Raw genomic sequence first — 25023 nt, 5'->3', positions numbered from 1 at the left:
GTTGATCGGATGTAGGATCGGTGGAGCTTGAGGCTCTTTGACCGAAAGAATCGAAGTTTTTTGTGAAAAAAGCGCGAAAAATAGCACTAACGCTCGAGAGCAATAGCACGAGGATCCCAACACATGAACGTGCGGTAAAAATCTGAAGATGGCTGCCAGAGGCGGTGCTTAGGTAGAGGGCAGTCATTGGCTGTGGTCAGTATGACGCAGAGACCAGTGATTGGTTATTACTACGAAAGACAGATCAGAAACGAAACGGATACTGGTTTTTTCTTTACCGAGGATTCCCAGCCTGACGACGGGGAATATTCATGAGCATGTGAATCCATGCCAGACCCCATGCTGGAGAATACATAACATATCTCTACAAATATAACATGTGTCTCTACATGGCACTTCAAATAGAACAGCCCTCATTCTATAATCTCATTGCAAATGCATACAAAGTGGCAGAATAATGTGGATAGTCTAATATCACTACTTCATGTCACTACTAATCAGTACTAATCAGAATGTATGATGGATAACTAAACAAGATGCAATGATGGATAACTAATCCCTAAATGGGTAATGATTCCATAATAATGGGTAATGATTCTGTAATGATAAACCAGACTTCTCCATACTATCCGGTTTCACAATCGCCGTCTGTAACGCTTACCTGAACTCTGCGGGGACACGCACTACAGAATGATCCACCTTAGGACTCTTTAGTTCTTAGATGTTGTTTCTTCTCAAAAGATTCCTCTAGATGCTGTAACAATTCTATATGATACACAGTAAATTCCTCAGTGAGAAAACTCCAAGGTCCATATTGTTGCAATGGTAATCGTCTTATTCTTGGTCCCAAGTCACTCTCTCCCTTTTACCTTCGATTCTTTTATGGTGGGATCTCCATTCTGCTTCTGAGCAGGGGCGCTTGTACTGAAGCGTTGAATCAGCTGGATGAAACGACTTCTTAAAGTGGAGCAGATGGAAGAACCCCTATATGTGTATGGCCAGGAAGAACTAAGGAGCGCACCTTGTGGAAGGAAATATTCTGTGAACTGGGAAGAGCAAGAACAAGGGAGCGTGTGCACCCAATTCTGGGACTCGTATGAATGAGATTGGAATATGAATATGTGCACTAAAGGTAATTATCGCAGTAAATTACACTGAACCTTAACTGGATAAATAGTGGTGCTGCAAAGGAAAACTCTACTCAACTTTCACTAAAGAAAAGTTTAACTGCATTGAGGGCCCCCCTCCACAAGGCTCTTTATCAGTAAATGTCTGAAAAGGCTAAATGAACTTTCATCACACGCAGCGCCCTTCATGAGAGTCGGAGTATCCGGTGACAGAACTCTGAAGATTTAGGAAGCATGTATTAACATGCTAAAATGGGTAACAGGGAATCGGTGTACTGAAGCATCACATACACAGCACTAGGAGGAGCTCCGTGTTCACTACGTTCAAAGTACACGCAATAGTTGAGGCTATGAGAATGGAACCCAGCTTATCACGGAATAATGAAATGTAATAAAGATACTTGTGGTGAGGAGATTGCTGACTGGAAAAAACTGCTCGAAGTGACACTGCCAGCTGTGACGTGATTGTGCTTCCAATGACAGAAATTTCTTGACAGGGAAACAAATGATACGAACCAAGCGGGTATTCCTAAGGAATATGATAACTAAAGCTAAGGAAACAAATGGGGAAATATTACACTAAAAGCTGACAAACTAAGAACGGATCTGCAGTAAGCGTTCACTGCAAAAGCAGAACGATGCGAAGCACGGGGCAATCAGGGGGAGGGGCTTAAATGTGAAAGGAGTGAAAACGCCTAGACACACATCGCCGCTTCCAGGAGGAAAACTAGGCGGCCAGGTTAGGTAGTCAGGAAGTAGCTATTTCATGGATTTCCATAGCATTGTGTTGCTTACCCACCCCCCAGGAGGGATGAGCAGAAGTCCAAGTTCTTTTGGAGGTCACTAGGAACTTCACCAGTGATCATGACAGTCCAAGCATCTTCTAAAAACAACCCCAAGAGAATGGGAGATGGATGGTATGCTTCTTCAGGCCCCAAATAACCTTCCAACTGGTTGTTGGCCTTTTGGAACACTAAGGGTCATTCCCATCTGTCGAACGACCCAGATCTTTCCTTGGGTAACTTGGATATAATCTGCCTCCAGGAGACCTGGGTGACGTCGGCTTCCTCCCTTGATGGATACACCTCCTTTCTCAATCCAGCTTATAGAGGTGTCTGAGGGAGTCTGGCCTTTGGCCTACTCATCCAGTAGTGACAACCGAATAACTGTAGCCTTAACGCTTTTATACAGGGGATTGCTATCACATTCTCAGACACAAAGGGAGAAAAGGCCCAACTTTTTCTTTTGCTGAACGTTTATTGGAACCCCTTGGCCATTTCTACAAAAGGTTTTCTGAATCCGAAGACCACTCCCCTGGATAAATGGATCCCAAGCTTCCAGCCACATGTCGTAATAGGAGGGGACCTAAATTGCCTGTGTATTAACAAAACTCATCTGGGAAATTAAAGAGCGAAAAGAGGGCAGTGGAGTTTGCTCAGCTTATGGCTGTAAGCGAACTGCACATGTTGGATGGCCAAACCAATGGGGACTGCCCTCTAAAAACCATCTGGTCCAATGACTCTTCATCTCAAGCTTAATGCTACACGACATTGCTCGACTAGAGGTCCTGCCCAAAACCACAAGTGACCACTCCCTACTAAAACTATCTTGGAAATTCAAACCTTTTAAGATGCAATGTTTGGGCCCTATGAACATTGAACACAGAAGCAAATTGCCCGAGGATGTCCCAACAAGACGTCCAGTCTCTCACAGAAAAATTCATGAGACAGGCACGGTCTTGTGGAAGTGTTACTATATCCCACTGCTCATGGACAATAAACACGGAACAAAAGGATGTCAAAATATAAGAACTGGCTAAAAAGCCACGAAGCAGATCTTGCTCAAAAAGAGGCAGAAGCCATGCTCGAGGACATTGCAAGAAAAGATGCTAGAGGTATCTGGCAACTCCACAATGCTACAGTGGCCCTGCGCATGGCTACTTTAGCAAATGCTATTTCGGAGGCTGCATGGACAGCCTTTTATCAAGAGCTATTTGCAGCCAACATGGTGTCCGATTCCCATCCTCTGCCTAAAAACCTAAGAGGATGGAAGTTACCACTACATATCGTAGACAGGGATGCTCATTAAGAAGGCTAATAATTCGAGAGCCCCAGCGCCTGATGGCATCTCCAATTAATTAAAGAAGCCGCAGAGGAATGGACTCCCTTCATCTTCGAACTATTCAAGCAAATTATGAAGAATGCAGAGACTCCAAGTTCCTGGAAAACCACAATAATCATCCCAATTCACAAGAAGGGAAAAAGAAATAACCTGATGAACTATCGCCCCATTTCCCTTCTGGACTCTGGGCAAGTTATTTGCGGTCTTCCTCCTAGGGCATTTGCAGTCATGGTTCTCCCTCTACGAATTAGAAGATACTAGGCAAACTGGATTTGTCAAAGGTGAGGGAACTTCCCTGAACCTCTTTCTCTTGAATCTACTTAAGGGAAAAGCCTACAAAAATTCAAGGATTTACCTGCCCTTTGTTGACCTTAGAAAGGCCTTTGACGGCATAGATTGCGATCTACTTTGGTCAAAAATGGAAGCCAAGAACTGCCCAAGCGACCCATCAGTCCAAATGCATAAGAGCTCCTTACAACTAAGATCCAACATCCAGAGGCCTAAAGCGGGGGTGTCCTCTGGCCGCTACTCTTTTCAACTTTTACATCCGATACCTGCTGTACAGGCCTTCCCTCCAAAACTGGGTGATCACCATCTCTCTCGAGTGCTTTTTTGCAGATGAACTAGTTCTGATCGACTTAGCACCTATCGGTCTGCAGAGGTCAGGTGACTGTTTGTACAAATCTCTCATGGCCAGTCTATGAATTGGTTACACAAAACGTATAGACCAAAAGGTATACGCTCATATCATTTGGCAATTACTCTCTCTTTAGCAATCTCTTTACAATGGAACAAGCCTTCAATTGTTATCACAATATTCTTTATTATATTTATACATAGAAAAAAAACAGTAAAAAAATAATTTACAATATATGGCTAATCAATTGAACACAACAACCTGTAACCAAAAATACGACCCATACAGTCAAAACCACTCATTCCCATACATTATTCATTCATACAGTGCAAAAAGCTCAAAAAGACAATTTATGAAGACAGTAGGTCTTGAAGATTGACCTAAAGTGCAACGTGCTATCTTGACATTGAATGCACCATGATAATTAAGTGCTGGCATGTATCAATGATTTTATTCGGATACAATGGTTCACCACACAGTTCATATAGGCTATGCAGCTTTTGTTGTCCAATGGAGCTTGTAAAAACGGTGTCTACGCAAGTTTCGGCTCGGTAATCTAACTACGTTTCATACCCAAGCCATCTTCAGGACACATACAATCATTCCTGATCACATGTGTGTGTGTATTACCACCTTGACGCATAAGTGACTAGACTAACATAAGGGAAGAGAGAGAAGGGGAAGAGAGAATGGAAGGAACAATTAATAACTCAACCAAGTACATTCTGATTTGTTTTTAATTATACATTCAAGACAATGTTGAAAGTGAAAAAGAATCAACTCCTGCTCGATTTTACCAATGTTTAAAAATGTAAAGGGTCGCTATAGCCCCTATATGACCCTGTCTCTCACGTTTGCGATCACCCAAAATGACATGGTGTTAACTGATCAAATATTGCTCAACAATTGACAGCAACACTAAGTTGCCGTTGGTGAAGGGGATTGTACAGGGTTGTTGCCCCATGAGGATAACAATTCTATTTCCACTGCTCCAATTCGTCAGCAGTAATAGTACTAATGAACCGACAATGCAGAAGTCCAAGATATTTGGCATATTACAGGTACACATCAGCAAATAACATGGCTATAAAATCGCCAATTGATAGACACATGAGACATGGCTCCTAATTACAAGGGCATACCTGATAAATAACGATGCGACAGTCTAAGCAAAAAATCATCCAACCCTGGTGTAGGGAATCACCGCAGGGCTTAGTAGGGGCCAAATCATACAATTTCCCGAGTGGCATGCTGGCGTCCGAGTCTCAAGGGAGTGGAATCTAAAGGGAGCCAACCCACACAGCGTGGGTAGTGTGTGTATAAATTGAAGAGTGTACAGAGTCTGTTATGGAAAACAGACGGTTGTTGCTTCCCATACACCCATCTGTGTCACTATACTGATGCCCAACAAGGAGCTCATAGTTTGTGCAAAATAACAATGCTAACAAGCTAGTCACGTGCAGCATGTGTAAGAGTGCTTGCAGATGACAAAAGTATAGCGCATATCCAGGACGGCCCGATTGCAAGAAAAATAAATCCCTACATGTCCAGCTAATTTCCACACCGACCCCACGCGGCTGCAACTCCCTCAAGGGTATAATGGCACCTCGGCATCATTTGCAAAAAGTTTGACCTAGAGGGAACCCACCCACATAAAATGATTAGTGTGAGGGAGTGTACCCAGACGGTATTTACGGTAAACAAAGTTGGTTGTTGTCTCCTTGTCAGTTACGTGGGGCAATGGATGCACCAAACTCATCAAGCGCAACTTAACATGGGAATATTCTCAATTGGCGGGTGTTTCACGCATATGTCAGCTACCACCGTTGTGGAAAACAACTTCTCTAAATGTATCACAGACCCATCCTGAGGCTGCTAAGCCCTCTATTACGGCACAGAGACCGTCCCCCACCTGTCCCTTACTCTGAGCAAAGCCTGCATGTTGCTTACCAGTTTCCTCCTTGGCATATCCTGAGGTGCCGGTATTTCTGACCAAGATTTTATGCGCATGTGAAATGGCCACAAATCTGTTTCGCTATCTACCTCGCCAATGTTAAAGAACAAAGGATGCCGGTTTGTGCATGGTAGATGCCTTCTACAAAAAACATGTACAACTTTCGCGCACTAGTTTATCCTCTGCTTATTGCAGCGGCCATGTTGGGTGGAGTACGGCAACTTCCTCACATCCATTAGGGTTGTGCATGAGTTACAAATAACTCAAGTATGACACAGGGCATGGTTCTTACAAGGAATAGAAAGAAAAGAAAGGCACTGATCAATGCCAAAAGTGTTGAAAAGGAAGCTTGTAATTTGATGTTCCAAACTATAGGTGCACTCCTAGTTGTGTTTAAGGGAACCAACATTACACAATGTAAATGTACCCATTCATGTGACACGAAGTACAATCGCCTACAAGTGAACATTGAATTAGTGAATTAATAATGATACGACGAGACATTGTAGCCTACTTAAAGGAAAACTGCTATATCCAGAACGGTCATGCGACTTAGGTCAAGGAGGAGACTCACCAATTAACAAAAATGTGTGTACTGCTGAAATTGTGTTAGAGTATGAAGACAAACATCATCACTGTGAGTGCACCCATTTGTATGGCAAGGGCTGCACTTGGCCCTCCATTTTGCCCAAAAGTGACTCAGATTCTGAGTTTTATAGTAGTAAGACTGGCCATTGTAGTTCTTCGTTGAGGCCTATTTCGTGGGCCAGTAATCTATGTATCCAATGTTGTTCCAATCTCAACCTGTTTTGCATGGAATAAATCGCTGGCATCCCATTTTATTTGGTCAATTACTACCCATTGTAATTAGTCTATGAATTTGATCAAAACCAACATTGTGGTGCTGGGCCGTTGGGATCCGTGAAAAATGCCAAGTTTAAAATGGTATGTGGACAAAAAAAAACATTTGACCCAGACAGATGGGGCACCCTACCTTGGGGCGACAATTGACAGCGGGGAGGATCAGCCACGACAGCTAGCTTTGAGGGTTAAATTGTAAAAGTGGTGTCACAAGCTCGTCAGATTCACGCAAGATATTGGAAGTTCTCAATGCAGCCTGTTCTGACTTTTCTACAAATCCAATGTTTCCCAGGCCTTAAACAGAGTGGAAGACTTTGTTCACGCTGTAGGAGACTTAGCTCACACAGGAAGGTCTTTTGTGGAGAAAAAGATTAGGCTTGCCAAAGCTTTTCCTGATCTCTGTAAACCAGTTTGAGCGGAGCCTCATCGCCCTTCCTGCAAGTGTTACATGGAAGACTATGGCCTTGTACAGGAACTGAATTCTCCCCAGCCCCCCAAAACCATTCCTCATATTGGCTGATACAATGAGAAAGGGGACCAATGTTCTAGTCACCCAATGGTGCTAAGGCTGCAAAAACCAAATAAGCCACCATAACAGTGACCCAGAAGAACTAATTGTAAACCCAGCAAAAGTTAAATGGAAACTATGGCAGGATGATTGGTTAAGAACGCAAGATGCAAAAGAATGCCTTTGAACATCCCACAGCAATGAAAATAAGCCGCGAGGTACCCTGCCATAATATCTGCAGAGGTTTACTAATAACTGGTATAGGAATCAATTCCTCAGATCAAGGTTAAATCTCTTTCCTACTAGGCAACTGATGCCGATTTACAAAACAGCGGATTTAGGAGATTGTAGATTCTGTAAAAAGGTCAGCGAAACAGATTCATTAAAGCATATAACCTTGTTATGTTCAGTCCCAACTATTCCACTTACAAACTACCTGGGTGAATGGGTAGCAGATTATTTTTGGGAGCTCCTTCAAGGCGAAAGCTTCCCTAGATACTTCTGCATTATACAATGTCTCACGACGTATTTGATGGAAATAACCGGACAACTATGCAAAGACCAGAAACCATACCTCGCAGCTGGCGGATGTTTATTCCGAGTTAAAGGAAGGAAAGTGCCAAGCAGATTAGGATACTGTAATTACCTTGCTCTCCTTTTCTGATTTTTTAAAATTTTGTCTGTCCTAATGACAAAGGTTAAGGGATGGCAAACTAATGGGGGAGCAGAAAGCAGAGTATGGCCCCAAAACCTTAGTAGCGTCAAACAGTAATGGACGGGTGCGGAAGGACAATGCGAGGTACACAGTCAACATTACAGAAGTGAGGGGAACACAGAGGGTCTCTTCCAGTGTAGATAGATTGAAGAAGCAAGAGTAAAGGAGGCTCTGCAAGAAAAAAGGCACTGAAGGTGAAAGAGCAAAAGTCTAAATCAAAGAATGAAGAAAACATGACGGTTCTAGGGGAAGCAAGAGGGGAGTCATTGAGGAAGCGATGGAAGAGCAGCAGGGATTCGGGGGAAGGAGTGGAAAATAACTCATGGAGAGAGTTGGTGGAAGAGAAGAGCAACCACAAGGTTACAAAAGAACTAGAAAGGGGTGGGATGTGGGGAAAAAGTACACGAGAGAAGAGAGCACCGAAGTATGAGGTGGGTCAGGGCTAGAGCCAGGAGCAACCAGGCATGTCCAAGGAGTCTTGCACCCAGAGACTGCCAATTCATCAGCTTTAGGTGTTACTGCCATGAGTTGAATATAGTTAAAAGTTTGAGGGGGACCCCACCCTGCTCCTCAGTTAACTTCACAGGATGGGCTGATCATTCCTCATAGGCAGTTCCAGTGAGGCATCTTTCTGCAGACCAATGTCTTCCATGTTGTGGAAACAGTTTTTCGGATATTCATTTTCACCAAACAGAAAAACTCTGCTCATTCTGCTGATTCCACTAATATAAGCTGTACAACCAAACCCAAACAAAAAAGCAAATTCCTAAGACGTTCTTGCCCTGTCCATATGGAACCAGGTGAATTTAGAGCAGCTTTAGAGTGGACTTTGGAGATGTAGTGTCATGGAAATCAGTTCAGGACGTCTCACTCTGTCCACACAGGCAACTGCCCTGCAGGAAAAATTTGCAATTCCGTTGCGAGCTCGCAAACCACCTCCCTTAGAGGAATTTTGATTTAACATTTTTCATGCAAGGGGCTGTTGGTTGTAAGTAAATAAAGGCATGGAACATGTCTGTCGCTAGTTGAAGCACGAATTTGCAATTCATAAATATGGAAAGCCTGTTCCACACAAACCAAACACTACTATTCAAAGCCTACAAATGGAACAAACTTAAATGCTACCATTTTAAACGTCTCCGAATTCACACGGATACAACTCTGTTGTTGCATACTTCACTTTACCTTAAAAAGGGCAATATGATTCAAGTCATCAAGATAATACTCTTCAATGGCGTGGGGTTTGCCTTCCACCTCGTGCACATATGCTGGAAACATTCTGTAATGAACTGGGACTGCAAAGTAGTCTGCAAACTCCTTGCAATTAATTGTGGCTGACATAAGAATTACCTGTTAAAGAAAGAGCACCACTGCATTAAAAGAGGTATAATACAATACACAGCATTAGAAATTATATTAAATCTGAAAACACGAAAATAGTGAACAGGAATCCAAGATTTCATTTTAGACACGTTGTGTGAAGACTCATCACTGATCCGCAGCCAAAGATATCCTCCCATATGGCCAGGGGACGGCTACCTGATCCTGACTCTGGGAGGGGGGGGGGTGGTATGAAGGAGGATCACGAGAGGAGATGTGTCACCACATCTCCCCAATAGCCATCAGGAAACATGCAGTATTCTTCACTTCCATGTGAAGGCGGCCCTATAACGCATATATTCCTGATGGCATGTTGTCATTATACAAATCCTTCCAGTTGCAAAACCTTAAAACCCTTCTTACCTAGACAGGATACAATTCACACCTCATATGTACATAACACCTCTTGTTTGTGATGGTTTTGATTTAAACAAAAATCAAAAGCAATACAACTTTATAAAAAAGCACAATTATCCTATGGACTCCAACTCCCATAAAACCTCAAGTACTGCGAGGAAGAGGAAGTTAATGTGGATCAAAAGGATCAAAATCTCTACACTGGCTCCCAGTGGCTGCGAGGATTAAGTTCAAAACCCTCTGCATTGTCCACAAGGCCTTCTGGGGCCTGGGGCCTAAATACCTTCAACTCTCTCTTCCTAACTATCTTCCTTCCCGAGCCCTTCGCTCATCTGTCTCCAACTCCCTCAGGGTCAGCCGTTTCTCGAAGCAACGAGCTGGGGGTAGATCTCTCTCTGCAACAGGGGTCTCCCTCTGAACAGCCTTCCTGCCTCCCTGAAACTTGAGGAGAACCATCTTCGGTTCCGGAAGCACCTCAAAACCTTCCTCTTTGCTTCTGCTTTCTCTCTCGCTCTCCCCTGCTACATTATTCACTGAAACTGCACTGAACCTGCACCTGGGCCACTCTCACCGACCTCGGTCCTTGGCCCAGCCACTCTCCACTTGCACTGGCAACCCCTGCACTGCGGGACTGTCTCTGCATCCCTACAGCTCCCCCCTCCTAGCACTTGTCTGCACTTACCTTGCACTTGCCACCAGCTGGCCCTATTTATTTATTTTTATTCTACTTACCCTGTTCAGCACTCCCCCCCCCTCCTCTTCCCCTTGCACTTTTTCCCTTCCCCCCTACCCCTGCACTTGCGCGATCTGAATGACACCTGGCCTAGTAGGATCGTTGTCTGTCTTCCCCTTGTTCCCCCTCCCTGCCTCGTCACGCCTTGAAACACTTGTGTATAGGTGCGTTACAAATGCCATATCATATAACACCAAGCAAAACGTGCAGACTAAATGATCAAAATCAGTTGTGGGGTACATTTAAAAATGGTGTGCCTTTTCACATTAGAAGTGGAGGTGGAGAGGAAGGCTGCAGAGCGAGCTACACTGGAAGCAGAACTGAAATCAGACACCCGAGAGCAGACTGTGTTGAAGGTGGCAGGTGCTTCCTGCCAGTAAGGCGAGGGACCGTGAGAAGCATGGCAAGTACTGCAGGAGGAATGCTGGGGAGCAGGCAGTAGTGGAAAGCCTGGCACTGAAGAGCAGCAGTTAAATCGGCGGAAGAACTGCGAAAGGGCTTGCAGAGAGTGACCCGCGTTCCCTAAGCAGAGCCTTTGCAACAGCCATACGCCATGGGTCGGAAACATCAGCAAACACCTATAAGTCTGCCCAGGAGTACTGGGAGCCTGGGGCATACCGACAGGCGTAAAACCAATTGAATAATTCTTTTGATCAACCACCAAGTAATATAGCAAAACAGAATTAACAAAAGTCTCCATATAAGAGATGTCGATATGGCGAAAACTGGAGTAAAAACATAAGAAATTGAACACTAATGAAGTTGAAAGGCAAGATCTGTAGGAGTCTTCATATACGAGATGCCAATATGGGGAAGATTGCAATAAGTATTGCCACAAGCCAATGAATACTAACAAAGTTAAAGCTTGAACAACTATACAAATATTAGTTGTCAATATGGGGGATGTTGAAACAAGTAAAATCTGAAGCCTATTAAGTATAAACAGTAAAGGAGTGCAACTGTTATATTTGTAGAGAAAGCGAATTGAAAGATAAAGAAAGGGTTATATGAAGACCTGGTGAAAAATGCACATCAGGCAGTGAGCATTTGGTGGGGAAAGATGCCTGGCAGTAGAGTATGCCAGGAGATCTACAAAGCTCAGAGCGGGATTCCTGGCAGGGGATTACACCAGGAAATACATCTAGAATATATAAAAGGGGGACTGTTTTTCTGTAACCCTTCAGCCCCTAACTAGCACTTATATCTGCACTCACCCTGCAAGATGGCCGTCCTAATTTATTTTATGTTATTATTTTATAATCCCATGTACTGGACTTTCCCCTCTCCCCGCCCCCTGCACTTGCGCGATCTGAATGACACCTGGCCTAGTAAGATCGTTGTGTTTTTCCATCTGCTCCCCCTCCCTTGCCTCGTCGCGCCTTAAAACACTTGTGTATAGGCGCATTATAAATGTCATATCATATCAAAGGAAAAGAAATTGTAAAGGGTTCCTGGCAGGAGAGTATACCAGGAGACCACCTTTAAGAAGTTGCTATGAAGAAGAGACTTTTGCAATTATTGGGTAAAGATTTTAATCACTTTTAGGAAGTGTGTGAAAGACATTTCTACTACTCATAGGAACCTTTGCTTGGAGAAGACATTTTTCTCATCATCCTTAACCTCTTTAGTGCCAAGGACGAGGTATCTCGTCCTTGAAAGTGTATGTGCAGTGCCAAGGATGAGATAGCTCGTCCTTTTTGGCACCTTGTTTTGAGCGATCCCTACAAAGGAGGGATCGCTCAAAACTGTAATCCAACCCCCGGGCTATGTGAGGGGGAGGTCCCCCCTCACTGCCAGGGGGCTGGATTACCTTCAGTTTCAAGTCGGTGTGCATAAAGCACGACGGCGTGAAACAAAGTAAAATCACTGCAGCAGCCATTTTCGGCTGCTGCGGTGAAGAAAGAAGGTGAGTGCCCTTCTTTCTCCGCCTCCATCTCCGGCTGTATTTCAAGCCGGAGATCGAGGCGGGTATCATTGAGAAGGGGAGATTCTCCCCTTTCCAATGATACCCATTGTGTGCCATTGCTGCTCACGGATCGGGCGCAGGGTGCGCGATCCGTGGGAAGCGATGTCACTGGATCAATGGAGATCCGTTTGTGACGCGGGGGAGGGGGGACTGCTTACTAGGTAAGCGGCCCCCTCCCCCCTGGCCCCCAAAGCATGGGGCCCATACATAAAGGGGGCATTAAAAAAAAAAAAAAAAGAATTAAAATAAAAATCGGGAGAAAAAAAAGTGATGGGAAGGGGGAGGAGGTTTGGGGGCCCTAGCCACCAGGGATTTTTTCGGAAATGGTGTCCCTGGAAAGAGGAGATTCTCCCCTTTCCGAGGAAACCCTGTGTGACAGCATTGCTGCCCGCGGATCGGGCGCAGGGCGATCAATGCGCGGGCTGCAATGCACACTAGACACCAGGATGTCTTTGAATGCGCGGGGGGGGTGGAGCTGCTTACAGTAAGCAGCCGTCACCCCCCGGCCCCCAAAGCATGGGGGCACATACTTGTACAACCCTGGGGGCAGATGGCTGATCATCTGCCCCCAGGGAAGGGGGCAAAATAGAAGAAATTAACGGAAAGCACAAAAAAAGGGAATTTTGGGTGGGAGTGGGGGGCCACTAGCCACAAGGGATATATTTTACAGAAAAGGGGGGGTGGCCCTCTCCCCCTCACCCCAAGGGGAAATGGGGCACCCCTTGTAGCCCTGCCTGGGGGCAGATATCTGCTCCTAGGAAGGTGCATCTGCCCCCACGGAGGGCTGAATGAGATGCCACCCCCTGCATTTGGTGTGGGGGGGTAGAGGGTCACCCCCGATTACATTAGAAAATTACCTGGCGGTCTAGGGTGCCCCTCAGCCCGCCCTAAAGTGTGTTGTTTACGAAACTTGCCTTGGTGCAGAGGGGCACATTGGTGTGCCAATCTGGCGCCGGGGTGCCCAAACCTTACTGCCCCACCCACTGGGGGGACCTGTCCCACCATTTTTGGGGGCCCTCTCACCCTCAGACCCCAAATGGAGGGGGGGGGGTGTACCTCACGCAGCAGTTTGTAGGAGGCCCAGGGAGGCCTGCATGAGGTGCCCCCGCCACCCATGACATCTGTTGTTGGCGACGTGTTTCGGTGAGTGGACACATGGAAATGTCTCTGAAATTGGCTGGAAATGAAGACAATTCTCAGACATTTCGCTCTGGCCACCCACCGAAACGCCGCCAACACATGGCCTACCTTCCCGCGTCCCCACACGTGTCCCGATGAAAACGGTACCTCACATGTGTGGGTGCACCTACCGGGGGCACAAAAGGAAAAGGGTAAGCCACTGGTAACCCCAAGCCTTTTACCACTGCCCATATTGTTCATGTGGGCAACCTACAGATTTGGGCCTAGGGTGTCGAAGCCAGCAAGGGAAACAGGGAACCCCATGCATTTCCCAAAAGAGGACACACGTTGAAATCCAGAGGTCTGACTTGCGCAAATCGGGCCAGAATCTACTACCCAGAACCCCCAGGCAAAATCCAAATTTGGGGGTAAAAAACACAATTTCCAGACATTTCGCTCTGCTCAACCACCGAAACACGCTGCCAACAGATGTCATACCTTCCCACAGGTGTCCCAACGAAAACGGTACCTCACATGTGTGGTTTCACCAATCTAGCCGGAAAAGGCTAACCCACTGATAACCACAAAAAGGGTTTGGGGAGATAACCTACAGATTTGGGCATAGGGTGTCCAAGCCACCAAGGAAAACTGGGAACCCCATGCATTTCTGAAAAGAGGGCACCAGTAGGAATCCACAGAGGTCCAACTTGCGCGAAGCGGACCAGAAAGTTCTACCCACAACCCCCAACAAAGTGAAAAATGAGTTTTTTCGGCACATTTCGGACTTTGCGGGGGTGTCTGGGTAATACATTCTGGGACGATTTGCGCAAATCATACCTCTGCAGATTCCCACGGGTGTCCTCTTTTCGGAAATGCATGGGGTTCCCTGTTTTCCTTGGTGGCTTGGACACCCGAGGCCCATATCTGTATGGTGTGCCGGTCGGCAGAGTCTGAAATTCAGGTGTCAACACAGACTTGGGGTTACTTGTGTTTTAGGCTTTCCCCTTGACGCCCAGATGGGGGCACCCACACGTGAGGTACAATTTTCATCGGGACACCTATGGGAACGCAGGAAGGTATAACATTTGTTGTGTGCGTGGTTTTCACAACGTTTTGACCCATTTGCTGGTGCCCTTTGTCACACAACCCTTTCATTTCCCAAATGTGCCCTACATTTAGTCGCTGCTTTAGGCACCATACCCTTTTGTACCCTACACAAGTCACCTACCCTTGAAAAGGTCTGCCTCTGCTCCTTCAGAAAATGTATGCTTGCCGTTCCTCACCACAGTGGTTTTCCTGATTTACACATGCTAAGTGCGTCTGTTCAGGCCGTGAGCGTAAAACTCCTGTGTATCATGGCTCAGTGTTTGGCTTGTGGTATTGCTTGTTTTGTAAAACACTACAAAAAATGTGTGCTTTCCTAACTGCAAGAGTCAGGGGGAATGTAGCGGAGCATTGCTTTTCTCAAAATTCATAGAAGCCATTGCCGTACCAAGCAAACCATGTCCAACACACCTTTTTTCGGTCATTTTCCCGCTTTTCCCCCAATCTATGGCATTTTCCCCTACCTAGTTGTTGCCTGACCTACGCAAATCACCCCTTCCTAAACTTGGAATTTTTTCTACTTTATAGAAATATATGCCTCTCTGTCCTCCAATTCGGCTTTCCTACCCTTTTCTTCCATTCCGTCCATGCATGTCCAGTTGGCCAAAATCGCCTACCTCTCACAAAACAGTTGATAACCACATCAAAATAATGTTTTTACGTTTCCACTCAACCTGTTCTTGAACGCCAGGAAATTGGGGAATTCAGCACAGCAAACCATTTGTTCCTAGCTCTTACAAGGAAAAAAACACAGGCTTCTTTGTGCATCATTTTATTCGCATTTTTTGAAAAATAATTTTCGCCCTTTTTGCTTATTTTCTCTCACTACCGTACAGCAAACTAGGATTCCTGGGTGGCGTTACGACCGCCGACATGTGGGAAAAAAAGGAGCCAAATTTCGCCGAGATACCTCATGTAACAAAAAAGTTACAAGCCATTGAATGGCCACATACCGAAATCACCAAAAAAGGCCCTGGCACTGGGGGGGAAATACCCATTGCACTTAAAGGGTAAAATAATTGTTAAATCATTTAAGTTGCTGTGTAGAACAGACCCTTTTGTGATCCTTAAAACACCATTGCTTGGGCACTCTTGAGCAGCCCGGAAATGGCTGCTTAGCTACACAGCTCCATGATCTGCCAGCAACGATTCCGACTTTAACTGCGGCATAGCTGACCATCGGCGCATGAGGAAATGACCATCTGATCCACAAGCTGCGGGGCACATTTGGGCTGAATCCTGGACATATTGGGCGAGTTGTTGCGGATGGAGGACCCTTGGTTTTGGGAGGCGCGGCCTGCACTTGCCGCCTCCTCCAGACCACGGCCGAGACTGGAACGCGGCCTGCGACTACGCCTGCCCACCTGCATGGACTACCGTCCCAGATCCTGGCCCCCTGCTTTGGCGGATCTACTGGCATAGGTCGCCCTGACAATCGCTGCCACCCAGCGTGCCTGATCACCCTTCGCAGCGGGGCCCTGGGCTGCCGCGCCTACCCCCCGACCTCCTGTGGTGTCCTGTGCTGCTGGGGGGGGGGGACCAGTGCAGCGAGACCGGCGACGGTCCAGCGAATCGCACAACTTTGACTGTCGCATGCCCTCGGACTCCACCTGATCCCTGGAGCCTCGCTGACACGGCAGTCCCCCACCAGGACACGGAGCAACAACACCTGCCCCGCAGGGCAGCGCCAGAGCATATAGAGCTCGGCAGGTGAGCCAGCGAGGGGCCCTCTTAACTTGTGGATCGGGCAGCAGAGCAGCGCTGTGGCCTGGCTGAGACCTGCTGTGTGAACTGCTGCCGTCCTGCTGCACCGCTGTAGCACACTGACCCCTACCTCTGTTGCTTGCTGATCCCCCTGCCAGAAGCTACTCGGGGTACACACGTGGGGCCGCTCTGTTGACTCCTGCTCACCGGCACGCAATCTACCGCCATTTGGAGACATGCTGGAGCGGCTGACCCCCCTCCAGTTGAGCAACTACAGTCCTCCCCCATCTGGTCGGTCACCCTGCATCCAGTGATACTTGGATCACTAATTGGCAGCCAAGAGCCCATACACTGCCCATGGCCCCGCACTGTTGCATTGAGGTCGCCTCCTGGGGCCCACCACTACCCTCCAGCTAGCAGATGCAGCACATCTTGGGCAACGGCGGCAGGGGAAGTCAGGAGGACCGGCGTCTCAGTGATTGTGCCTTTGCCCTGACCAACACACACTACTTCAGTAGGTACACCTTTGGACTGCCCTGTAAAAAGAACCACCCACTGGGCGGATTCAAAGGCAGACGAAAGATCAAGATCGACGCGCTAAGTGGTAGACCAGTGACCCTCCAGGGGCGCAGGCTGAGCAGAAGCCTGAAAGTTCAGCTCCTGCGGAACTTCCAGTAAAAGGCAATATTCTGAAGTATGGCCAACCCGTGAACCACCGAGACCAGACATCCCTTTCGGAGAAGAGGTCAGGCACACACCACACCTGAACGAACACCCAAAGCACGGCTGAGCTGGGGGCCGCCTCTTACTCAGAGGAAGCATCTCAATAAGAGGACCTTGCAGGGGCTTGAGAACAAATTGGGCAGACCTTCCCCTACAGGATGAGAACCACGAACACAGTGTTTAGTTAAAATCGAAGGTAGCCTATATTGTACAAAATAAAACTCGGGACCCACAAAAGAAGTGCCAAAGCAGCTCCCTCCCCCATAAAGTCGGAGCAATAAAAACTCAGAGCAAGACGTCCCTAGAACCCAGCCATACCCACGGGAGGTCCGTAATTTGCAGTGACTCTGCCGGCAGGGCAACGAGTACCTGTGCCACTCGGGCTCATCTCAAGTATAAAATGTACACAGGGCTGATCTGCTGACAAACCCATCTGACCAACATCCTCTGCATAAACATTCTTAGCGCTGGTGGGTGAACCAAATAGGCATATGTCAGAAGATCTCAGCCATCCCACACCCCGGGGGATGAGGCAGTGAACTGCTTCTGGAGAAGAAAGAGGGAAAAGAGCAGGCCCAATCTAACACTGCCCAAAGCCGAGACACGCAACCTATCAATGTGCTAAGATAGGCCAAGCACCGTTCCCTGAGTGCTACCCCGGAAGAAGAGGACGAAACAAAAGCAAGGAAAGTAGGGGAAGCACAGGGGAGCAAGCCCCCGCTCTTGTTCTGACACCTAAGAGGGTAACCCCGCTGTTCACGTGTGGCACTGACCACTCCCAGCAGAACAACTCAGATGCTAGGGACTAAAGTGAGACCCGGACAGTCGAAAACGAGAACACCGGCCAAAACCCAAGTAAGCCAACTTGAAAAGTGCTGGAGACAGGGGCGACGAACAGACAGCGAATCACCTCCTCCCCCCTGGAACGACCTGAACATTCAGTAGCACCACCACTACACACCATAGCGTCAGACAAGGAGGAACTCCTGAATTGTTTGAAGGGGATGGAAACCAGACTCCCAAATACATTTCACAATCAGATGGAACAGATGGGAGGAGGAACTGAAATCTTCTTTTCAGGAGGTGAGTAGAGAAATGGCATCCCTGGGAGGAAGAATAGATATCGTCGAGAGTGATCTGTCAAATGTAGCAGAAGAAACTAGCCAGAACAGCGTCCTACTAGACCAGCTAGCTAAAGCAAGAACCAATCTGGAACTACAGGTGGAAGACCTTGAGAACAGCTCAAGGAGGTCTAACATTAGGGTCAAAGGCCTGGCCGAAATGATCCACGACAAAGACCTCAAAGACACTATGCAACAGTGTTTTAGCAGCATGCTACCGGACACGCAACCAGATCAAATTGTGTTTGACCGGATACAGAGAGTTGGCCCAAAACGGAACGACCCCAGAGCAAGACCTAGAGAGGTCCTGATAGCAGTAACATCATACTGCCTGAAAGAAGACAGCCCGAGAGCAGCAAGGTCTCTCAATAGCTCTTGTGTTCCATTATACCAAGACCTAGCGTTGATCACCCTCCACAAGAGAAGATTGATGCAGCTAATTACAAAGGCACTCCAAGCAAGGCAAATACAATACAGGTGGATGCATCCATTTGGCTTATCCTTTACATGGGAGGGCAGGCAGAAAATAAATCAACACCTGCGAGGAGGGCCGCTCAATCCTAAAGCTGGAGGAAGACCAAGATCGCCCAGATAACCGCCCCCGACGCAACCCTCCTGGATCAGCGAGTAAACCTTGGGAATGGTCAACTGAACAAGGGCGGAAGTCAAGGAAAGCAGAAAAGACCAAGGTTCTGCAACAGAGCCAGGAATGACTGGCGGTGGAAGAGCAACAGGACAAGCAACCTACAAGAGTTAACCTCAGAACAATGGTTACATACGACAATATACAGGGGTATACGAAATACACACGAAGGAAGAACACACCTTGGAAGCTACATTGGGATCCTACATCAGGATCAGGATACGTTAGATCCTGGCAGTTCAAAGACTGGGAGCAAGGAACAAGTTACTTACCTGTAACCGTTGCTCTCCAGCATGGGTCTGGCATGGATTCACATGCTCATGAATATTCCCAGTCATCAGGCTGGGAATCCTCGGTAAAGAAAAAAATCAGTATCAATTTCGTTTCTGATCTGTCTTTCGTAGTAGTAACCAATCACTGATCTCTGCGTCATACTGACCACAGCCAATGACTGCCATCTCCCTAAGCCCCGCCTCTGGCAGCCATCTTCAGATTTGGTAGCACGTGAAGTGGCAGTATGACCAAGTGAAGAGCCGCAGAGGGGTAGGCAGGAGGGTTCGCATGTGAATCCATGCCAGACACATGCTGGAGAACAACAGTTACAGGTAAGTAACTTGTTCCTTCTCCAGCATGGGGTCTGGCATGGATTCACATGCTCATGAATATAAGAATACATAGCAGTACACACATGCACAACCACAGGAGGTGGCAAAAGGCTCAACATTAAGCAATACAACAACTCAACATTAAGCATCTCTTACCTCCTCACCAAGCTCACCTTAAGCGAACAGGTTGCGCAGCACTGCTTGGCCGACCCTGGAATCCCGATCGACGCAGTAGAATCTCGTGAAGGTGTGCGTCGACCTCCACGTAGCAGCCCTGCAGATATCCAGCAGGGGCACACCAGATAGGAACGCCGTAGTAGCAGCGATCGCTCTGGTCGAATGGGCTCTCGGACGGCCTGGCAGCGGTCGGTTAGCCAACCGGAGGCAGTGCATGATGCAGCCGGAGAGCCATCTGCAAATAGAAGACTTCGAGAGAGCCTTCCCTTGATTGACAGGTCCAAAGTTCACAAACAGCTGTGATGTCCTCCGAAAACTCTGTGTGGTCCACGTAGAACTTCAGCGCTCTAGCCACATCCAGCGAGTGCAAAGTCCTCTCGGCCGGCGACGAAGGAGACGGGAAGAAAACAGGTAACACCAGGGGCTCGTTAAGATGGAAGTCCGACGGCACCTTGGGCATAAAGGAGGGGTGCGTCCTAAGCACCACCCTCGAGGCATGGAAAGTCAAGTACGGTGCTTTGGATCTCTCCCACTCGTCGTGCAGAGGTAATGGCCACCAGGAATGCAATCTTCCACGACACAAACTTCATCGGTGCGGAGTGCATCGGCTCGAATGGGGGCCCCATGAGCCTAGTCAGCACCACGTTAGTTCCCACGCCGGGGCCGGGGCCTTCACCGGCGGGAACGACCGGAACAGTCCTTTCATAAACTCTTTCACCAGTCGATGGGACCACAGGGACGTCCGTCCTGTGGTTCTGGTATATCTGGAGATCGCCGCCAGATGAATCTTAATGGAGGCATGGGCTAGCCCAGCCTTTGCCAGCGATAGCAGGTACGGCAGCACTTGAGGGGCCGTAATCCGTAGGGGGTTGATCTTCTGTGCTCGGCACCAGATAGAGAACCTCTTCTACTTGTGACCGTAGCATTTGAGAGTCGAGGACGCCCTGGCCTTTGCAAGAACCTCTCTGCAGTCGGCCGGTATATCGTACCCTCCTAACTCTAGCGCTGCAGGAGCCAAACCTGCAGGTTCAGTGACGCTGGGTCGTGGTGGAAGATGGCGCCTCCTTCTCTGGAGAGAAGATCCGCATCCGCCAACAGCTTGATGGATGGGGACGTTGACAAGTCCAGAAGGTCCGGGAACCAGATCTGCCTCGGCCACGCCGGTGCGACGAGGATGATCCTGCACCGGGACCTCTTGAGCTGGTTGATGAGTCGAAGCAGCAACGGCAACGGAGGGAACCCATACAGGTATAGGCCGTCCCAGGGGAACGAGAACGCATCGCCCATGCTTCTCGGCTGGGGAAACCTGCTGGCGAACCTCTGGCACTTCGAGTTCGTCGCTGTTGCGAACAGGTCGATTTGGGGTTTGCCCCATCGTCGGAAGAGTTGATCCACCTGATCCTGGCGCAGCTTCCACTCGTGACACACGCGCAGCTCCCTGCTGAGCGAGTCGGCGATGGTGTTTCTTTCTCCTGCCAGGTGGAAGGGAACCAGGAACAACCCCTGGGTGACCGCCCAGTGCCACGGATCCTGTGCCTCCTTGGATAGGGCTGGGGATCTGGTACCTCCCTGCTTCTGTATGTAAAATATTGTCGTGGTGTTGTCCGTGAAGATCCGCACCACCTTGCCCTTGAGCGACGGGAGGAACGATTTGAGAGCCCAGAACACGGCTCGGAGTTCCAAGATGTTGATGTGCAGGAGCTTCTCCTCCGGGAGCCAGAGGCCTCTTGCGTGGAGATCTCCGGTGTGGGCGCCCCAACCTTCCAGGGAAGCGTCTGTCGTCACCGTCTCCTGGTACGCCGGCGTCTGAAAGTCCTTGCCCGCCGTGAGGTGCGCTCGAATGCTCCACCACTGAATCGCCTGCCAGAACACCTCGTTGAGGGGGACCCTGTCTTCGAAGGTGCCCGTCGCCTGCATCCAACGGGCGTCGAGAAATTCTTGAAGAGGGCGCATCGGTAGTCTGCATAGGCGCACCAGGTAGATGCAAGAGGACATCATCCCCAGGAGGGACTTGATGGACCTCACCCTGGCCACGTCCGTGGCTAGCAGGCGCTGCACTTTGCCCAGAATGGTCTTCGTCCGTTCTTCAGACGGTGCCGCCAGGCGCCTCACTGTATCGAGCTTCGCTCCCAGAAACAGGGCCACCTGCGACGGCACCAGGTGGGACTTTGGGTAATTTATGGCGAATCCCAGGTCTGTGAGTAGCTGGACGGTCCTCGCAGTGTGTTCGACGGCGAGTTCCCTCGTCCTTGAGCGGATGAGCCAGTCGTCCAGGTAGGGGTAGACGTGAATCCCTGCAGGCGCAGCCGCGCCCCCACAGGTGCTAGGCACTTGGTAAAGACCCTGGGGGCTGACTTCAATCCGAACGGCAGTGCTCTGAATTGGTAGTGGCGTCCCTGGACGACAAACCTGAGGAACTTTCGGTGACTTCTGAGGATGGGAACGTGGAAGTATGCATCCTCCAGGTCCAGCGACGATAGAATGTCGCCTTCCTCCATCTGTCCCAGCACGTGCTGGAGGGTGACCATCCTGAACTTTTGTGACCTTATGTATTTGTTCAAACGACGAAGGTCCAGGATGGGGCGCCAGCCGCCAGTCTTCTTCCTGACGAGGAAGTACCTTGAGTACACCCCGGAGCCTCTTCGGGACGGGCTCGATGGCGCCTTTCCCGAGCATCGCCCGTACTTCCAACAGCAGTTGCGGGACGTGATTTTCCTTCCTGGCCACAGGTGGGAAGTGAGGGCACTTCTTCAGGAATTCGATAGAGTGTCCTCTTGCCAGGGTATCCAGCACCCAACGATCGGTGGAGATGGACTTCCACACGCCAACGAACTTCGTCAGCCGGCCTCCCACCGGGGTGCTTCGGTGGGGGCCCGAGGCCACGGCCGGTTCAGTCCTGCTTGGAGGTGGTGGCCTTGCCGCCCTGGCCACCTTGCCGACGGCGGCGAGGCGCTCCCTGCTTGCCGCCACCCCTGTAGGCCTCCTGAGACGAGGAGCGTGCCGCCTGGCGGTAGGACGACGAGCCACCGCTGGATCCCTTGGAGGCCCCCTGTCTGCCTCCGGAGCTCCAAAAGGGCCGTCGTTGCTGAAGGGCTCCTAGGGCACGGGCCGTCTCCGTCTTTATGGCTTGGAGGGATTCGTCCACCGCCTTCCCGAACAAGTTGCTGCCGTCGAACGGCATGTCCAACACCCGGGTCTGGACGTCCTGAGGGAAGTCGGTCGCCCGGAGCCAACCCAGTCATCGTAGGCAAACTCTGTTGCCCAGCTGGCGGAACCCGGAATCGGCAATATCGGTTGCCACCGTTATGGCATGGTCCGACGCCACCTTGCCTTCTTGCAGTATTTCCAGGGCCTCGGACCTCTTGTCATCCGGTAGGAAGTCCAATATGGGGGCCAGCTTAAACCAGAGCTCCCTGTCGTAACGGGCCACGTTCGCCAGGGCGTTGGCCGCTTTGATCGTCGTCGCCGCCGACGAAATGACCCGTAGGCCCATGGCGTCCAACTTCTTTCCCTCGCCGTCCGGAGGGGAATTAGACGTTGAGGCTCCTGACCCCGCCGCATTCTTCTTTGCCGCCGCCGAGATGACCTAGTCTGGCGTTGGCTGGGCCCTGAGGCACAGGGGAGCGGTCTCGGGGACCCGGTACTTCTCGTACCGGTCCCGTTTGGCTGGTGCCATGGAGGGGTTCTTGAGTACCGACAGGCCCTCCTCCCAGATGTCATCGATTAGAGGCACCGCGATGACAGTCTTCCTCTTGGCCTCCCGGCGCTGATAGAGGAAACCTTTCTTTTTCTCCTTTTTCTGCTCCTCCGGGCAGAGCTGGAACAATTCGGACGCCCTGGCGATCATGGCGTGGAATGAGCCAATCTCATCGGGCGGAGATGCCCGTGCGACCCGTTCCGTCGTCGTCGCCCTCAGAACCCGTCGTCGAGCCCACCGCACCGTCATCTCCCGACTCGTGGGAGGATGAGGAGGGAACTGCAGGCCTTATGGGTGCGAGCGGAGCAGAGGGTTGGGTCCTCTGTCGTTTGTTCTGAGGACTTCCCGACGGGCCAGGTTGCGGGTCCTCCGGCCTGGGCTGTGGTAATCTCGTCCTTATCTCAGAGCATAAGGACTGGATCGCAAACAAAATGGCCGCCGAGCTATCCTGAGGCCTAGGTTCCGGCTGCGCCGGAAGGGAAGGCTGCTCTTCCTCGCCATCGTCGTCTTCCTCAGTTATCTCCCGAGGATCTTCCTTGGGGGACTGAACCTTCTCGAATTGTACTTCGAGATTCCTCGCGACCTCGGTCAGTTCCCCCTCCGAGGCTGACTCCGAGCTCGAGGAGGCTACCGTGCCCCCCCCCCTTGTTCCATCATGGGGGCCCTGACAATGGGCTGAAAAGAGGATTCCCTCCTTGGCGACAGGGAAACTAGTCCCGGAGGCAGTATCCGCTGGCGGGGTCTCTGCCGGCTTGGCCAGAGTCGCCACGATCACCTCGATAGAGGCCTTTGCCTGCTGGGTAGGGGCCTTCACCACCTTAGGAGCGTCCTGGGCCTTCGGGGAAGGGGCGACGCTTCACTCCCCCTCTCCCGAGATCGGACGGGGCTTCTCCCGAAGCTTACCCGGGGTCTCAGACTTCCTCTTCCCCGGAGCGCTGCCTCGTGGTTGACGGTGCCGGGGAAGGTGCGCCCTGCCTGGCGACCGAAGAGCCCGACCTTTCGGCGCTCCCGGAGCCAGCGGACTCGCGGCTCGGCCTGGTGTTGGGCCCCCGTCGCCGGGGCGCCCGCACAGGACTTAGAAGCCCGCTCTGACCCTTTCTTCTTCTCACCCGTTGAGCCCTTCTCCAACCAGCTGGCGAGACGGGATCGGCAGTCCCTCATGGTCCGCTCCGACAAGTTCTTGCAGAACTGGCAGTCCTTCTCTACATGAGTCTTGTCCCCATGAAGACAGTAGAGGCATCGCGAATGTTCGTCCTCCTTAAACACATTCTGCATCCCGCATCCAGGGCAGCTGCGAAACAGCTTGGGTCCGGGTGACGAACTCGCGTTCTGGGCCATCTCGAAGTAGGCCGCGAATCTTCTGGAACCCTCCAAGAGGTTGATTCGACGAAATCTTCACCCTTGAGGGGCGTAGGAAAATCCCGCAATGGGTACCCGTTAACAGGAGTAGAAATGGTGGAGCTTGAGGCTCGATTAACCGAAAAAGATGTGAAAATTCACCTGAAAAAGCGCGAAACACGCAGCAAAAGCTCGAGAGCTAAGCACGAGGACTCCCAACACTTGAACGTGCGGTAAAAATCTGAAGATAGCTGCCAGAGGCGGGGCTTAGGGAGATGGCAGTCATTGGTGTGGTCAGTATGACGCAGAGATCAGTGATTGGTTACTACTACGAAAGACTGATCAGAAACTAAACTGATACTGATTTTTTCTTTACCGAGGATTCCCAGCCTGACGACGGGGAATATTCATGAGCATGTGAATCCATGCCAGA

The 25023-nt window shown here is 49.7% G+C and overlaps 1 protein-coding gene across 1 annotated transcript in view; it reads right to left on the bottom strand.

Annotated features, from left to right (window-relative positions):
• Positions 1-25023, bottom strand: part of TDRD9 (tudor domain containing 9) — a 2559831-nt gene that overhangs the window by 1980235 nt on the left and 554573 nt on the right. Inside the window, exon 7 of the mRNA XM_069638191.1 lies at positions 9109-9273. Within this exon, the coding sequence (XP_069494292.1) occupies positions 9109-9273 (165 nt within the window). The remainder of the gene's footprint in view (positions 1-9108; positions 9274-25023) is intronic.

This window comes from Ambystoma mexicanum, chromosome 14 (genome assembly GCF_040938575.1).
Source record: "Ambystoma mexicanum isolate Mex_15411 chromosome 14, UKY_AmexF1_1, whole genome shotgun sequence".
Taxonomy (NCBI): Eukaryota; Metazoa; Chordata; class Amphibia; order Caudata; family Ambystomatidae; genus Ambystoma; species Ambystoma mexicanum.
This window is presented reverse-complemented; position numbering and strand designations above follow the sequence as displayed.